The sequence below is a fragment of the Heloderma suspectum genome, chromosome 1 (assembly GCF_057233095.1).
Source record: "Heloderma suspectum isolate Gila_16-S chromosome 1, 16-S_ref, whole genome shotgun sequence".
In the NCBI taxonomy this organism is placed as follows: Eukaryota; Metazoa; Chordata; class Lepidosauria; order Squamata; family Helodermatidae; genus Heloderma; species Heloderma suspectum.
In genome coordinates, this window is record NC_139458.1 from 129,273,377 (window position 1) to 129,290,791 (window position 17,415).

The 17,415-nt window shown below is 45.0% G+C and overlaps 1 protein-coding gene across 4 annotated transcripts in view; it reads left to right on the forward strand.

Annotated features, from left to right (window-relative positions):
- The first annotated feature begins 7,216 nt into the window (after positions 1 to 7,216).
- The window catches only part of CDHR5 (cadherin related family member 5), a 53,748-nt gene continuing 43,549 nt past the window's right edge, over positions 7,217 to 17,415 (forward strand). For 2 of the 4 annotated variants that reach the window (XM_084828630.1, XM_084828637.1), the window contains exons 1-5: positions 7,458 to 7,658; positions 8,478 to 8,659; positions 9,434 to 9,484; positions 11,798 to 11,890; positions 16,805 to 16,903. In XM_084828630.1, the coding sequence (XP_084684756.1) occupies positions 7,580 to 7,658; positions 8,478 to 8,659; positions 9,434 to 9,484; positions 11,798 to 11,890; positions 16,805 to 16,903 (504 nt within the window). In that variant the 5' untranslated portion in view covers positions 7,458 to 7,579. Of the gene's footprint in view, positions 7,659 to 8,477; positions 8,660 to 9,433; positions 9,485 to 11,797; positions 11,891 to 16,804; positions 16,904 to 17,415 lie in introns of all 4 variants that reach the window. The other 2 variants (XM_084828610.1, XM_084828620.1) reach the window with 2 other exon arrangements.

Genomic DNA, 17,415 nt, shown 5'->3' on the forward strand with positions numbered 1-17,415 from the left:
CCCGTTGTTTTTACTCTAAAGCCTGGCCACGGCCCTGTCAAGGTCCGCCAGTACCCAATGAAACTGGCTACCCGGAAAGGCCTGAAACCCCTCATTGAGAAATTCAAGGCTTGCGGCTGGCTCCATGAAGGAACTTCCCCGTACAACACCCCCATTTTGGGGGTCCCCAAACTGGGGGTCCCCAAACTGGGGCCCCCAGATTTCAGGCTTGTGCAAGACTTGCGTTTTATCAATAAATGAATTACAGCTCCCTATCCTGTCGTGCCGAACCCCCACACGATCCTGACCCAGATCCCTCCAAAGGGCACCTGCTTTTCTGTCTTAGACTTGACGGATGCGTTCTTCTCAATACCCCTCCATGAAACGGCCCAGCCCCTGTTTGCCTTTGAATGGGAAGACCCTGACACGCACCACAAGACCCAGCTAATGTGGACAGTGGTGCCTCAGGGGCTCACATGAGCTCCTGAGATTTTTGGGTCCCAACTGCAAAGAGACCTGGCCACCTGGAAGGGGGGCCTTGAAAAAGGCCAGGTCTTACAGTATTGTGACGACCTGTTGATCACCGCCGAGACCCCTCAAGACTGTGAACGATATACCCACAAATTGCTCAATTTGCTGGCCACCTGCGGGTACAAAGTCTCTGGCAAAAAGGCGCAACTCATAAAAGCTGAAGTCACCTTTTTAGGCTATAAAATCTCAAAGGGCCAGCACCGCCTTGATCATAGCCGAATACAGGCCATTCAAGACTACCCCTCCCCAAGCTGCCCGCGTGAACTTTGGGCGTACTTGGGCCTCACCAGATTCTGTCGCTTATGGATTGCAGACTATGGTGGCAAGGCTAAGCCACTCTATGAATCCTTGATAAAAGAAGGGGCGCTCAATTGGGCTTGGACAAGGGATATGGAAAGAGCCTTTCAAGAGCTTAAATGGTCCCTAATGTCTCCCCCGGCCTTGATGATCCCAAATCCTGCCAAGGCCTTCCGCCTCTTTGTGCATGAGTGAAGGGGGGTGGCAGCAGGTGTGCTTTGCCAGGAGTATGGGTCCTCCCTTCGCCCAGTAGGATATTACTCAAGGGTGCTGGACCCTGTTGCTTGATCATGGCCCACCTGTTTGCGAGCTGTTGCAGCCTGCGCCCTCATTCAAAAGGCAGAAAAGCTAACCTTAGGAGGAGACATGGAAGTGGTCATTCCCCATGAGGTTCCCCAGATATTAGGCTCGGGGGGGGGGGAATACCCCAACCCTGCCCAGCATTCGCGCTATGAGATCGCCCTTCTGCTTGCCCCAAATCTCACATTCAAAACCGCCACAACTCTGAATCCGGCAACCCTCTTGCCAGAGCCAGGCCAGGGAGCCGCCCACGACTGCCTATTGGTCCTCCATGAAGAAACCCTGGCTCGACCAGGCCTGCGAGACGTTCCCTGGCCTGACCCCGATGAAAAATTCTACATTGATGGGTCCAGTTTTATGAAAAATGGGCATCGACACACCGGAGCAGCTGTGGCATCCAGCTCAAACCGCTGGCTATATAAACTCCCAGCCCACCTTTTGGCCCAGGCTGCTGAAATGGTAACAATGACAGAAGCTTTAAAAATGGCCTCTGGTAAGCGGGCGAACATTTACACCGACTCCAAGTATGTATTTACGACAGTGCTCGCACACGGCAAGCTATGGAGAGAGCGAGGTTTCATAACTGCCTCCGGACACAAGGTGGCCCATGGACGTCTGATCACAGCCCTCCTTGAAGCCCTGATGCTGCCCAAGGAACTAGCAGTTCTGCATGTATATGCACATGGACGGGCCGAGGATCCCGCTCAAAAGCAGGGGAATCGCCAGGCTGACATCGCAGCCAAAGAAGCCGCTGAGGATGGGATGACCTGGATATGCCTGGCCAAGCCCGCACCAGTAACGAAGCCCCAATATACTGAGGAGGAAGAGACACAGGCCAAGATCTGAGGAGGTCAAAAGGGGCCAGATGGGTGGTGGGCTCACTATCCATTCCGTGGGCTCACTATCCATTCCAAAGGCTTCAAGTTGACTTTGCTGAGATGCCCCCATGCAAGGGTTTTAAGTATATGCTTGTGTTTGTTGATCAGCTCACTGGATGGGTTGAATGTTTCCCAACCCATACCTGCCAAGCCCAAGCTGTGGCAAAGGCCCTACTCAATGAAATAATACCTTGGTTTTCCCTCCCTGAGTCCATTGAATCTGATATGGGGAGCCACTTTGTCTCCCAAGTTACTCAGAGAACTGCCCAGGCTCTGGGGATCCAGTGGCACCTTCACATGCCCTGGCAGCCCCAAAGCTCTGGCCAAGTCAAATGAATGAATAGGACCCTAAAGGAAACTTTAGTTAAGATCTGTGCTGAAACTCACCTCAAATGGGTTGAGGCCATCCCCCTCGCCCTGAATAAAATCCAGAAAACACCCTGCAGAGGGATTAAATTGTCCCCTTTCGAGCTCATGTTTGGGCAGCCACCCCGAGTTCTGCCCCCGGGACAACGCGAGGGAGCCACTTGGGAAGTAGAAAAGCAAATGTTATGGGACCATGTTACTGGTTTGCACTCTGTTTTGTTTCAGTTACACTGCCACGCCGCTGAGTTCCAGTCTTTGCCGCTTGACCAGACCATCCACCCTTTCCGCTCCAGAGACCAAGTCCTGGTCAAAAAGGGGAAAAAGGAGCCCCTGACCACCAGGTGGGATGGACCCTATACTGTGGCCCTGACTAGCCACACGGCGGTAAAACGTTTGGGATGGGATAGGTGGACTCATCATACTAGGATAAAAAAATATCCAGACCAGACCTTTGCATCCTGTCCCCAAGGAGACCCGGGATCCACAAGCAACAACCCTCTGCCTTCCCCGACCCCGGACGCTCAGGGAGGCACAGGGCAAGATTTAGAGATGGCGTGGGACTATCAGGCTCTTGAGGGGCTGAAGGAACTTTTTCGCCGAAAATGAAATGGCTGTGGGTCCTAGCACTACTTTCCAATGGAGTGGTGGGAGCAGGGCAACCTTGTTGTCAAGAAACTGGCCAGTTTTCAGAACCTCTTTAGGGGCAGAATATTATAAATCCATGAAGTCCATCACCTGCCTAGGAAAAAGGGTTTTTGAGGTACAACTGATTAAACCTTATACCTATATACTGGCAGCCAGAAAAGCCAGTTACCATTAGGGACCAAGGTCTGCCTCACCAAGGGAGGACAGTGGGGATTAGATCAGTGGAGCCCGCCACGGGTCCATAAAACCATCAAGCAAGTCATACAACAGGCCAGATTAATTACAAAAGCCCCTCCCAAGCCACCCTTAGTGCAAATCCCAGAAATAAAAGACCGCCCCTGGAGAGCCCGGTTAGGGATCCCAATGACAAAAGAAACTGATAATGATAATGTATGGCTAGAGTGGGTAAAATACACAGCCAAGTCCTTAAACAAATCCGATTGTTTTGTATGTGTGGCCAGAAGATCCGTTGCCAAGGTATTACCTTTTCCCTTAGGATGGGTCCAGCCTTCCCTCCTTACTTGCATGATCCATCTGTTTCAACATCCCGATGCGTGAGGCGACGAGAGTTGCCAAGACCTCAATAAACTCTACCCCCCCCTCAAAATAGAAGGTCGCGTCCTATCCCCTGTGTCTTCCATGGAGGGATGGAACCACACCGGATGCATCTACTGGTCCCTAGAGCAAGATAGTACCCCTCTGGGCAATCTCTCAACCTGCCTCAACACTACAACATTCCATAATAACTCTCTGCTCATTCCCCGAGCCAACCTCTGGTGGTATTGCGGAGGCCTGGAGCTCTTTGAAACCCTTCCCTCAAATTGGTCTGGGACCTGTGGTCCCCTTTTCCATTGCTTTCCACCCACCCCAGCAGCCTGCCCGTTCCTGCCGAAGGCGAAGTGCGACCCCTTTTGACAATTGAATATATATAGATTCAATAGGCGTGCCAAGAGGAGTCCCTGATGAGTTTAAAGGGCGAAACCAGATAGCTGCGGGATTCGAATCTACTCTCTTTTGGTGGACAACCATTAACAAAAATGTAGATTGGATTAATTACATCTATAATAATCAGCAAAGGTTTATAAACTATATCTAAGATGCTATAAAGGGATTGGCCAAACAATTAGCCTAGCCAAATGGCCTGGGAAAATCGGCATGTTCTTGACATGATGTTAGCAGAAAAAGGAGGAGTATGCGTTATGTTAGGCGGGAGATGCTGCACCTTCATCCCCAATAACACCGCCCCTGATGGCACGGTAACGAAGGCATTGCAAGGCCTCACCACCCTATCTGAAGAACTAGCCGAGAATTCAGGAGTCAAAAACCCCTTAACTGTCTGGCTGGAAAAATGGTTCGGTAAACGGAAACTTTTAGCAGCCTCTATCCTTATCTCGCTTGTAGTGGTAGTTGGAGTTTTGGTACTGTTTGGCTGTTGCATCATCCCCTGCGCTAGGGGTCTGTCCCAAAGATTAATTGAAGCTGCCTTGTCAAAACAAATGCTTTTGCTTTATGACAAAGTCGAGATGGCTGACTAACGTGTTTAATGCTCGATGAAAGGCTTTTAAGGGGGGATTGATAGAACCAAAGAGGCACCATCTTAAAGTATTGGCAGCTATCTGAGGCTGCCTCCTACAGTGGAAAAGTCCCAGAGGAAGATAGTCTTATCAACTGCCTTGTTGAAACCAACAGTAACGGTCTGTTTCATATTAGGTACAGCCAGAGGAGCCCCCCCCCCCCCGAGTAGCCGCCACTCCTGCAGCTGGTTAGAACCAGGTCCAGCTAGATCGCTTCCTGCCCAGCTTGCAAGGACAGGTCAGCCGTAGAGACAAGTCAACTACGCATGCTTAATGAAGTTCATGAATATTATGTGGCCCACCCCGCATAGCTAATGAGGTCATTATACTGAATGCATATAAGCTGTACCAAAAACATCTAGGGTGTGGTTCTCCTCTGTGGCGTTAGCCACGAGAATCCACCCGGGCAGCGCCGTTTGTCTCCTGCCAAATAAAACTGCGTTGGACTGAATCTCAGAGTTCTGTGTCTCTCTAAGGGGATATTGGCATACCCCTCCTGGAGGGAACGAACTTGAGCATAATTTGTGCAACAAAGGCGCCTAAACTGGTTGGATAAGTTTAGCCTGGCAGATCCCCTTTTGTAGGGAGATCGGCACTGGGGGCCCTGCAATGGCTGGCCTTTGCATGACTAAAGAAATGACCAGAGCTTCTGCAAGGGGAGTTACCTCCTGGCCACCACCGTCCTGTTTAAGCCGGCAGTCCCTAGGAGACTGATTCTGAAGGAGGAAGCCCTTTTCTGTCAAACGGTGAAATAGCTTTCCGGGGGGGAAGTCTGCCACTGACCCCAGCAGATTGATCAAGCCTGCCTGTAGTCCTTTGCCAACAGGAACGATGAAAGAAACGTCAAGAAGTTGCTTGGAAACTTGAAGATGTTGGCACAGCATGGGAGGAACAGGTGTAAGCTACAATAAAGGTTTGCCACTTGTTAAAGCCTAACTACAAAGTACTGCCTAAACTTTTCCCTTGGGAAGATTTACTGGGGGTGGGAATCCCCACATAGGGGGATAGTCTGCCATGGTGGATGATCACAAGCGGTGTCATGACCTTTATACACTACTTATGATAGCTTTTATGGGAATATGGAAAAGAAATGCTCTGCCATTCCTTCACGCCCACCTCAGCCCAGAATTTCAAAGCCTTGGATAGTTGCTAGGATCTAAATGTTGGGAAACAGATACATTCTCACAGTCCCTCCCATGGCATTTTATTTGGAAATAAAGTTGAAAGCACAGGCAACAAAAAAGAACACCACACATTGTAGCAGCCATATCGGGGGTCAGACTAAGTAGCCTCATGCAGTCTCATGCTTCGTGTTCTTGCTGAGCTCTTTCTCCCTTGAATATATTGTTGTAAGCTGACGAGACACAGGAATTCCTTATCTTGTCAAAGGTCATACAGTTGTATATCTTGTTCTCTGCTGTTCTCTTCTGTTCTCTCCTTATCATGGCTACCCTATAACCCAGTTCTTGTATTATAAACAATAGTGCTAAGAGAAGAAATGTTGAGGATTGCAACCCCATGCGGGAGGGGGAGGAGGAGCCGTTTCATATGTGTCACAATGTCTATAAAACCAATGTGCTAATGTAAATCGGGGCTTCTGGCTCTTTGGAAATGATTCCAGCCTTAAGCTCGCGCGTTAAATAAAGAATCTCTTTTTCCTTCACTCCGTGGTCTCTCTGACTCTGGGTTCTGCAACAACATAACAGTACAACAAGATCATTCAATTATAAGCCTTAGTACATCATAGATAAGTTTGCAGGACAATTAGAGTAAAATAGTCTGAAGAGAAGCTCACTATCTAATGAAAGCTGGGATACACGAATTACATAACATATAAGTGTGTGTGTATGGGCAGGTGCACACACGTGTGTGTGTGTGTGTGTGTGTGTGTGTCAGAGAGAGAGAGAGAATGGGGAGACCGTCCTTGCAGTCATTCCCTCTTGCTGGAAGGGTCTCGCCTTAAACCCCAGAGTGGTTGGATTTCCTCAGTCATGAGCAGTGATGTAATGGAGCCAGGGCTCACAGGGGTGTAGTGGAGGCACTTTTTGATCAGCAGGGGCTCTGACATCACCTGCCACCCACCTCAGAATTCCCTGTTCTCTCGGAGCTGAGCTACAGTCCTCTCAGTGGCTGGGGAAAAATGAATTGTCCTAACAGTAGTAACAGGATATTTGTAATGCAACGTATTTTGGGGTGGCTTGCTCTTGAATGGGCAATTACATTTTACGAAAGACCTGCTCCTGTTGCAGATGACAACTGTCAAAAGTGGTGTGCTGATAGGGATCAGTACAGCTGCCTGAATTTTGGGACTCTCTCTGGGGGAGTGGCTACTGGGACTGTCACGATAAATGCCCGCACTTCAAAATTTACTACTACAACACTGGTGGTGAGGCAAAAGTACTCTGTGCATGCCCAGAGTGATGTTCATTTTCCTTATCACTTGTTAAGTTCCCAGGCTGAGCCTGGGTATTACGCCCTGTGTGTGGGGCCTGACTCTAAACGGCGCCCCACTTCCTGGTGTTCAAGCTTCTCATTATGTTTTAGAAGTCCTTTAGCCCATTCAAATATTTCATGCACAGAGGGCAGGGATAAGGAAACCGCTCCCCCTGTTCTGTTCAGCAACATCCATTCCCATTTGGTTCTGGCGATTCGCATGTGATCTCTAAGGCTGAAACCCTAAACACATTTACCAGGGAGTAAGTCTCTTTGAACTCAGTGGCTTGTACAACTGAGTAGACATGCACAGGATGCACTGCGTAGTCGGAATAATCCAACCTCCAAGGCAGGATGAACTGCTTATCGCATTCAGCAAATGGTGATGGTGAATAAGTCATAAATAAGTGAATCAATAAACTAGGATGCAAAGGTTAAACTACTGTGTCTGCTCAGTGTCGTTTGTAACATTATTTCCTCATGGAACTGTGAAATGAAGATCCCTTGTGACAATAAAAGAAGAAAAGTGGATGGTTCTGCTTTCTCTAATTTTTGGATGTATTTTCCCACAGCCTGATGGCTTTCCTCAGTCACCTCTGTATCTGCATCCTCTTCCTCTTCGTACCAGCAACTCATCTTCAGGCAGTGGGTGAAAGTAAGTACGTTCTTTGGGTATGAGCAAAGCCTTTGATATGAGTTTGATTTTAAAAGCAATGAAAGAAGAATAATTGTTCATGTTAAGGTATACCAACAGAAGAATAGAAGCCATAGGTACTCTCCGTGTGCAGTGCAAGCCTGTACATGCTTTCTCGGGGGTTAAGTCCCATCATGTGCAGTGGATTTACTCCCAGGTAAGTGTGCACAGAAGTGCTGCTTGCGTCCTCTGTATTTCAAGCATAGTTCTTTGTCAGGGGTAGAATCTATATAACCTTTCTAATTTTCCAAGAAAATAAGTATTTTTATTCTTTGCATGGTCAGATCAAGAGTATCTAAACATTTTCAGGAACATAGGCCAAAAAAGAGGCAAATTCAAAAGAAACCAAGCTTTTTTAAATAATTTGATTAACAAATTTAAATAATTAATTTAGAATTAAATGTATGAATAAGAATAATTTTACATCATGCTCGGATTGAGGAATTCAGTTCCTACATTTGTTATGATCTTGGATTTGTCCCAAATTATAAGATAGTGGACTCCACAGAGATGTTTGCAAAGCTAACCATCTTGTAACACTGAACAGGCTGAGCGATTACATATCTATTACCTAGATATCGACTTGGATGAAAAGATTATTAGGTAGATTGTCTCACACCTGTCCATTGCGATGTTGCATAAAACGTCCAATAAAGCATTTTCAAGACAGTCAAGATGGTGGACAAAGCTCTAGCTGAATTCATGATAACAGAACTAATGGTTTCTGTTCTGTAGGTTTGTGATCTCATTGATACAAGATATTTTCTTTTGTTTCACTAGCCTGTTCGGTAGACAAGGACATTTTAAATATACAGGAGAACAATACGCCAGGGCTTGTGGTTACCAACATTACAGCTGCCGCCGGTATTACAGTAACAATTGACCACGCCTCAGGAACGGATTTTCAGTGGTTTGAGATAAAGGACTTGCAACTTATCCTGAAATATTCAGTGGATTATGAGGTAACTGATTGGAAAAAAGATACATACGTATGAGTGGGGATCAATGACATAATGGTATCCAGTCAGGCCCCTATCCAGAAATGTCATGATTTTGGGGCCTAAACTGTGTGTGGGGGTGGGGGGGGGGTGCATCAGTACAGCACAGCCAGAAGCTAAATACAAGTAGCCAAACATGGTAAGGTTTTTCAATAACCATGAATATTAATAAAATAAAAATTGAATATTAGTGCCTTGTGCTTGTCTGTTATCCCAGTGCTTTTGCACTCATTAGCCAAAACTCTGGCAAAGCAGTGTGCAGGCTTACCTGGGTAAATTAGGTAAAAAATAGACTGACATACTTTCTTATATCTCCACAAGTAAACAAGCTGCCAAGGTTCATTTTTTAAAAAGGAAGTTGAATGTTCAAAGAAGGGATTTGGAGTACACTTGAGGAAGTCACGCCTCCGCAGGCCCCATGTGACAACTTGGCTTCACCATTACAAGCTGCAGGAGAGACCCTGCTCTGGGAGGCAACTCCCATATCATAGCATCACCAACAGCAAGAAGCAGGGCCTTAAAAGTGGTACATCCTCTTGTGTGGAACATTCTAAGACACCCACCATTGCTCATCCTCTTTTGCCATTCAGAGACAAGTTAAAGTCACTTTGTTCAGGAATGAAGGCTTATGCACTTGTTCCTGGAGCCCAAATAATTGTGAATCAGCTTGTATGTAAGCAATACAGTTTCACTACAAATGCATGCTTTAAATTATAATATTTTATTTTTTTAATGCAGAATTTAACAGTGCTATTTGTACAACTAACATGCTCCAGTGGGGATATGAACGTGAGTAATATTTCAAATTGTATTCCTTCATATTAGAGTTAGATGTTGCAGAGGCATAATGCAAGAAACCTCTTTGCAGGGACATTGTGAGGGTTGATAGTGCTTCTCTAGATCAATGCTTTTGTGCTGTAACCCCCTATGTCATGTCAAAACTGCTGTGAATTTGCCCTTTCCTCTGATAAGTCCTCTTGTGTTTGTACTCTGGGCACTGGCATGGGTACACGTTACTCATCATGGGAAGTATAAGATAGGTATCTAAAGATGTCACTGAAAATGCTCATACAGCTACTGCAGCAATGCTGTTTATGCTTCAAGGGTATGGCTTTGGATTTTCCGTGGTCCATACTGACCATGTTAGAAAATTGTTCCATCTGGCCCAGTATTGTCGACACTGTCCGGCAGTGGCTGTCCAGCCTTTCAGGCAGGATTCTTTCCCCACCCTACCTGGAGATGCTGGGGATTGAACCTGGAACCTTCTGCAGGCAACCAAGTGCTCTACATCTAAGCTATGGCCTCACCCTGCTTCTGAGGGGTTTCCCATATTTGATCTCACCTGGTCCCTGCCTGTTGAGAAAAACGGAGCCAGGTTGGGAGTGGTCCGGAATTTATAAACAAACAAACAAACAGAAGGAAAATGAGACAGCTTTGAAAAGTAATGCATCCACATTTGCAAAGTCCTCTCACTAACAACTCACTGGCCCCGTTCACATGTAACAGCAGCAAATAATGGGTTAATTAAAAAATTGCTGGGTTAATTAACCCACGATTTGCTGCAGCGTGTGCCTGATACTAACCTAACTACTAATTGTAGGTTACTTTGGGTTGTTTAACCCATGATTAACCCATAGTGCCCTGGTTTAGACATTGGGAGTCCAATTGGGCCAATGGGAGGTTGCATACTTAAAGAGACAGCAGCATGCGCTACAACAAATCATGGGTTAATTAACCCACAATTTGCCACCACTATGTGCGAAGCAGGTCACTGTAGTCCCCATTGAGAGAAGGCTGATAGGCAGGTTGATAATTTATTTGATAGCAGCAAGTGAAAAGTGCTAGCAGTGCCCATTGTCATGAAATCACAGCCTCCAAGGTTTTGAATGAGAAGTGAAAATTGAAGTTCAGGCCTTTTCATCCTAACTTAGCTTACATTTTCACTCTATTCGCCCTATGTGTGTGGGAGTAAGTACAGTTGATCTTCCTCTTGTTGGAATGGTTTGACAAGGTTGTTTGTATGCTACACTCTGCAATTAATAACAGAGAAGTTACCACACAGAAGAGTGGGGAGGGAAGCAGATGTCTCCATTTTACTGCCCTCCCCACTTTCTACCTTTTGGTTATGTGTGATTCATTTGGCAGGCAACATTTGTTGATGGAACACTCACTAAATTAAACCTTGTTTACAGACACTGTACATATTTAGGGCCAAACTAGATGTGACACCAACTGATAGAATTGGTGCCAATGGGATCTTTTCTCTCCCATTGCAAATATCAGGCGCATAGGGGGTGGAGTTCTGATCCAGATCACAGTGAGTGAAAACAAAGGATTAACGCGTGCCCCCCACCCTATGGTACCGATTTGGCTCCCCCTCCACCCACCAGCTATTTCTTCAAGAAAAATGCTGCGTGCCAGGGCAAATTATGGCCTGATTCATGTCTAACAACAGCCCAGAGTATCAGTTGAGTATGGGTTGTTGAATCCTGGCTTGTTGCTATATGCAAACGTGGAATGATTGGTTAACTATCGGTTATTAACCATGAACAACCCAGGAAGAGAACCCATGGTTTCTGAACTATGGGTTGTTTTAACTCTGGGTTGTGGGTATGTGCAAACCCAGAACCATGGGCTGTTCATGGGTTGTTTCGCCAGTCTAAAGAGGCAAGGGGCAAGAGTGGTAAAGAACCCGACCACTCTATGTGCCAGTGTTACAGAGCCATAAAGGCATTTGGGATAAAGGGAGGGAGTGGGCAAAGGAAGAGGGAATCAACCAACCCAGGAATTGAAAAAAATAACCTGTGCTTTGAGCAAACATTTAGCAGACAAATCATGGGTAAACTCTGGGTAAGACAACAACCCATTTTCTGGGTTGTCATTATGTGTGAATCAGGTCTTTGTGACAAATGTTGCATTGTTAGGTTACCATCACTTTCAATCTCAGCTCATATTTATTGCCAAGTGGAATTGCCACACATTCCTTGTCTAAGCACGGAATTTCTAACATCACCAGCTTAATGGAATTCTATAGTGTTCTTGATTTTCAAGGTCTGACCAGTCAACCAACTGCTAAACATATTCTGCTTTATTCATCACCAGGTAAATAGTCTGGGCGTGACAGTGACAATTGAGAATGTGAATGACAACCCTCCCATGTTTAGTAAAACTAACATCACCATCAGTGTTAGTGAGGTGAGCAATTTTATTCATATGCCACTATAACAACAGGTAATGGGTCATAATTGCAATTCTGATGGAATCATAATCTTGGGAGGAAGAAAAACTTGTATGAGCAATAATGAAGTATGTGCATTAAGTATGTAAATGAATGGGTAACACAACCAAGAAGAAATCTTACTTAACTCCAAAACAACAACATGCAAATACCAAAGAGAGGTTAGACAAAATCATATACTAAAAAATGTATAGATTTATTACAGAATAAAAACTACCCCCATCCCCAAAATTCATGAAAACTTCCCATGCATTTATGTCCACTTTGTTAGCCACTTCAGCATAGATACAATATTGCTCTCTTTCCTGGAAATTTTTATGCTGCAGTTTTTTTGCATGATATGGTATTTTACTATTATATTTTATTTTTTATGTTGTGAACTGCCCAGAGAACAATGTTCTTGGGCAGTCTGTATAAATGCTGTAGATACATAAATAAATAATAAATACAATCATGTTGAATGCAAATCAACACAATCATCAGAAAAGATCTATACAAGATGCCAAATACAGTTCTATGCTCATATCTTCATCAGTTATAGAACATAACAGATATTCAAGACACCTCAAATCTTCAATAACCCCTGAAGTTCATTCATATCACTGGGGCACCTGTTGTTCTTTCAATCAGGTTCTTTAAGTATCGCCATTTATTTTAATATGCCTGTCTACTTTTATTAAACAATACTTCTATAGGGATAATATCTTGAGCCCCTTTTAGGCTGCAGTCCTATACAAATCAACCTGGGAGTAAGCCCCACCATTTTGCATGATCAAAACAGCCTGCCATGGCTTAAGGAGGGAGGCTATTTTACATGGCAACATGTGGTAATACAAGTTCCTTACAGTACTAACAATGCAATTTTGTACATGTTGAATCTGAAGTAAATCTCATTGGACCGGTTTGCATGTTTGAACAGCCCACCATGATTTATTTAAGACATGGTGGGCTGCACCGCAAGCTGGTGCGTGGTGGGTGGAATTTGCCTATTCAACACCTGGCCGCAGCTTGTTGGGTTGTGCAAACTCCAGCAGTGGGGGTTGTGAGAGGGTTAAACAACCCCTGTGTAACCTAACAGCAGACCATCGGTTATGTGAGGGTTGTTTAACCCTCACTCAGCCCCTGCTGCCTGGGTTTGCATGATGCGACAAGTCGCAACCAAGCACTGTATATTCGACATGACTGCACATACGCACCAGGACACTTAAGCCACAGTGTGAATCTGCCCAATGAGGTTTACTTCAGAGTCAACATGCACAGAATTGCATTGTTAAGACAGGAAAGAACTTTTATCTCCATATGTTGCATGTATAATAGCTTAACTCCTTTGGTGGTAACAACCTTGTCTCTGCAACTTGCAAGACATCTGCTTTAATTCCTTTACTTAACAGATACATATAGAGCAATATCCAATGTCACATGAGTGGGCTTCTGCTCATGCAAAGGGACTTTTCCCTCCCTCTCCTCCCACTTGCGCCCCCACGTGCCCCACAAATCGCCTCTGGAGGGTCCTCCAGCTCTGCAGCGCACAGCTGCACAGGGCTGGGGGACTGCAGAAGGGAAGGAGGAATCCACGCCGACAAAGGTGTCTGTTACGCTGGTGAATTTCACCTATAGAAAATTCCTTCTATAGAAATTTTACTATTAAGGTCGGTATCCATGGGGTGCTTATGCCCACGCCGATTCTTTTGTGCCCTGCCAATTCCGCTCCACAAGAGGCCCCCACCGCTTGCACGATGGTGATTTAGCACTTCTGGAGGGCAGCCTCTTTTTCCTTTTTCCTAGGTGCAGAACTTGGCATGTCTCCCTATTCAGTGTCATTCTGTTGTTTTCTGCCCCGCGCTCCAGTCTATCAAGATAACTCTGAATTTTGTTTCTGTCTTCCAAAGTATTTTGGAACTGGAGTATTTTGTGTCATCTGCAAATTTGATCAGCATTCCCTGCACCTCCTCCTCCAAGTCATTAATAAAAAATGTTGAAGAGCACTGGGCCCAGGACTGAGCCCTGCGGTACCCCACTCCTTACCTTTCCCCAGTTTGAGATGGTCCCATTGATAAGCACTCTTTGAGTCCGATTCTGTAGCCAACTGTGGATCCACCTGACCGTTGTTTCATCTAGCCCACTTTGAGCTAGTTTGTTCATCAGGATATCATGGGGCACTTTGTCAAAAGCTTTGCTGAAGTCGAGGTATATTATGTCCACAGCATTCCCACAATCCACAAGGGAGGTTACTTGATCAAAAAATGAGATCAGATTCGTCTGGCAGGATTTGTTCCTGACAAATCCATGTTGGCTTCGAGTAATCACTGCATTGTTTTCAAGGTGCTTACAGATGGATTGCTTTATAATCTGCTCCAGAATTTTCCCCAAGATTGATGTCAGACTGACTGGTCTGTAGTTCCCAGGTTCCTCTTTTTTACCCTTTTTGAAGACAGGGACAACATTAGCTCTCCTCCAGTCATCTGGCACTTCACCCGTTCTCCATGATTTCTCAAAGATAATGGACAGTGGTTCTGAGAGTTCTTCTGCCAGTTCCTTTATTTCTCTGGGGTGCAGTTCATCTGGCCCTGGAGATTTGAACTCATTCAAAGTAATTAGGTGTTCCTTGACCATATGCCTATCGATCTCAAGCTGCAGTCCTGCTCCTTCAGCCTGTACTTTGCCTTTGCCACGGGGGTCATAGACCCTCTTTTGGGAGAAAACTGAGCCAAAGTAGGAATCGAGGACTTCTGCCTTTTCTTTGTCATCTGTTATCATTTTGCCTTCCTTATTTAGTAGCTGAACCACCATTTCTTTCCTCTGTCTTTTACTACGCACGTAGCTGAAGAAAGTGTTTTTGTTGCTTTTAGCATCCCTCCCTAACCTCAGCTCATTCTCAGCTTCCTGATGCCATCCCTGCAATTCTGTGCTACCTGCCTGTACTCCTCCTTTGTTGCTTGGCCTTCCTTCCACTTCCTATATGTGTCCTTTTTTGTTTTCAGGTCACTTCTAAGCTTTTTGTGAAGCCACATTGGCTTCTTCTGTTGTCTTCCACCTTTTTTCTTGTTGGAATTGTTTGTAATTGTGCCTTGAGAATTTCCTTTTTTAAAAACTCCCACGCATCTTGGACTCCTTTTCTCGTTAGAGTCGCTTGCCATGGGACCTTACTGATCATTGTTCTGAGTTTATTAAAATCAGCTTTCCTAAAATCCAGGGTATACGTTTGGCTACACTCAGCTTTTGCTTCCTTTAGAACCAAGAACTCACATATAACATGGTCGCTTTCCCCCAGAGTTCCTGTAACTGCTACTTTATCCATTAAGTAGGATAAATACTTTATCCACTAACCAATCTCTGTTGGTTAGGCTCAAGTCAAGGATAGCCAATCCTCTAGTTCCTTCCTCTACTTTCTGTAAGAGGAAGTTATCTGCCACACAAGTCAGGAATTTCCTGGAGGGGCCATGTTTTGCAGAATTTGTCTCCCAACAAATATTGGAGAAATTGAAGTCCCCCCCACACATCATTCTTCCTTGAAACATTGGCTATTTGCTTTTCAAAAGTTTCATCCTCATCTTCTCCTTGATTGGGTGGCCAGTAGTAGACTCTGACCACCATATTCCTTTTATTATTTACTCCATTTATTTTAATCCAGATGCTCTTGATGGGGCTCAATGGGGCTACCAAGCTCATCCTCTGGCTTTCTTCCTACATGATTGTGAAGACTACTATTGGGCACTACTAGAGCTTTTCTCTCCGTTGCAGTGCATGAGCCTTCGTCCATTGTTACCCCCAATTTTACGTCTCCCTTCCCTTTAGGATTCAGTTTAAAGCCCTCCTGATAAAGTTCTTCATGCTGTGGCCAAACACATTCTTCCCAGCCTTTGTGAGGTGCAACCCATCCCTTGCCAACAGTCCATCTTCCAGGAAGTATAGCCCGTGGTCCCAGAATCCAAATCTGTTTCGTCGGCTTCACCTTCGTAGCCAGTCATTCACCCGGAGTATTTTTCGTTCCCTTTCTATCCCTCTTCTAACTACTGGAAGGATGGATGAGAAAACTATCTGGGTGCCAAAGTTCTTGAGTTTCCTTCCCAAAGCTTCAAAGTCTGATGTGATTTCTTCATAGCTCCGCTTGGTATGCTGTAGCCAAGCACTTTATTTTTAAACACTTCTCAGATTCCTATCTACCTATGAGAAATTGCTGTAGATCCATCCAATAACTGTGATGTATGAAGAAGCTGATGTGGTGTACTGGTTAGAGACTAAGACAAGGGAGACCTGGGTTCAAGTCCCCATCTAGCCATGAAGTTAATGAGGTGAATTTGAACCAGTCACTGACTTTCAGCCTAACCTACCTCACAGGATTGTTCTGAGGGTAATATGTGTGTGAGAGAGGAAGAGAACATATGCAACTCTGAGCACTTTGGAGGAGGGACAGTATAATTTTTTAAAATAAAAATGTGCATGTGTAAAAGGATTTAGCATAAGACCTTGTTTACATGACGGACTGATTCTTTTATTACATAAATGGGAGCCACAGGGAAGGCTGAACAGCTCCTATTGGTGCTAACAGAGGCAAGGCAATTTTTGTTGGGACAGTGGCTTGAAAAGAAAGACTTGAACTTCTAGCCACCCACTTACCCCATAGTCTGGAGGCTGTTTAGGCCTCATCTGGGGCTGTTATTTACATAGCAAAAAATGTGCACATTAATTGCATTCACAATTAATATCACATCTAATTTGGCCCTGAAATATACATGGAATTTGTAGCTCTTTTTTTCTGGATTGATTTGAATATTGTGAGTTGCATCGGTTGTGATATCTATATCTATCTTGTGTGAATTACATGTGACACATACAAAAAACTAAAATGTGTGTTCTCCCCCCCCCCCCAGGATACAAAAGTGAACACAACTGTTGTGCCCCAGGCTAATGTAACTGCTACTGATGAAGACAAAGATGTGATATCTTACAGCCTTACAGGAAGTCCATCAGTTAGTATCTATAGTTCAATTGAGCCCTTGGGATGGGGAGGAATATAAAGACGAATAAATCAATTGCTAAATAAAATGTAAAGAGGCTGTGAAAAGTTCTTCCTTTCTGATATGCGCTGGCAACTTCTTCCAGACAAGTGACTGCCAAAGCAGGTTGACCTTGTCTTCTTTGATGATCACTTATTGGGAAGAGAGGGGAGGCAGAGAGAAGAGGGACAATGGAATTCAGGCAACCCTGTCCAACCTTGCTTGCTCCATACACGTGGACATTGCTTGTCAGAGAAGACAGTGCTAAATTCATGTCTTTGGGGTATGGGGGGAGGACCTATGGATGGGGGCCAATGGGTTTAAGGGCTTTTCTAAACAAGGCCTTTTTCATTCACTTGTCTTTCCCAATGGTTTCTTTAGATGAAGTTGTGACCCTCCAGCTGCACTTCTGTGTCTAATCAGCATTTTCCACAAACTATTTTAGAGCAGGGAAAATGCAGTATTTAATTGTGAAACAAAGTGTG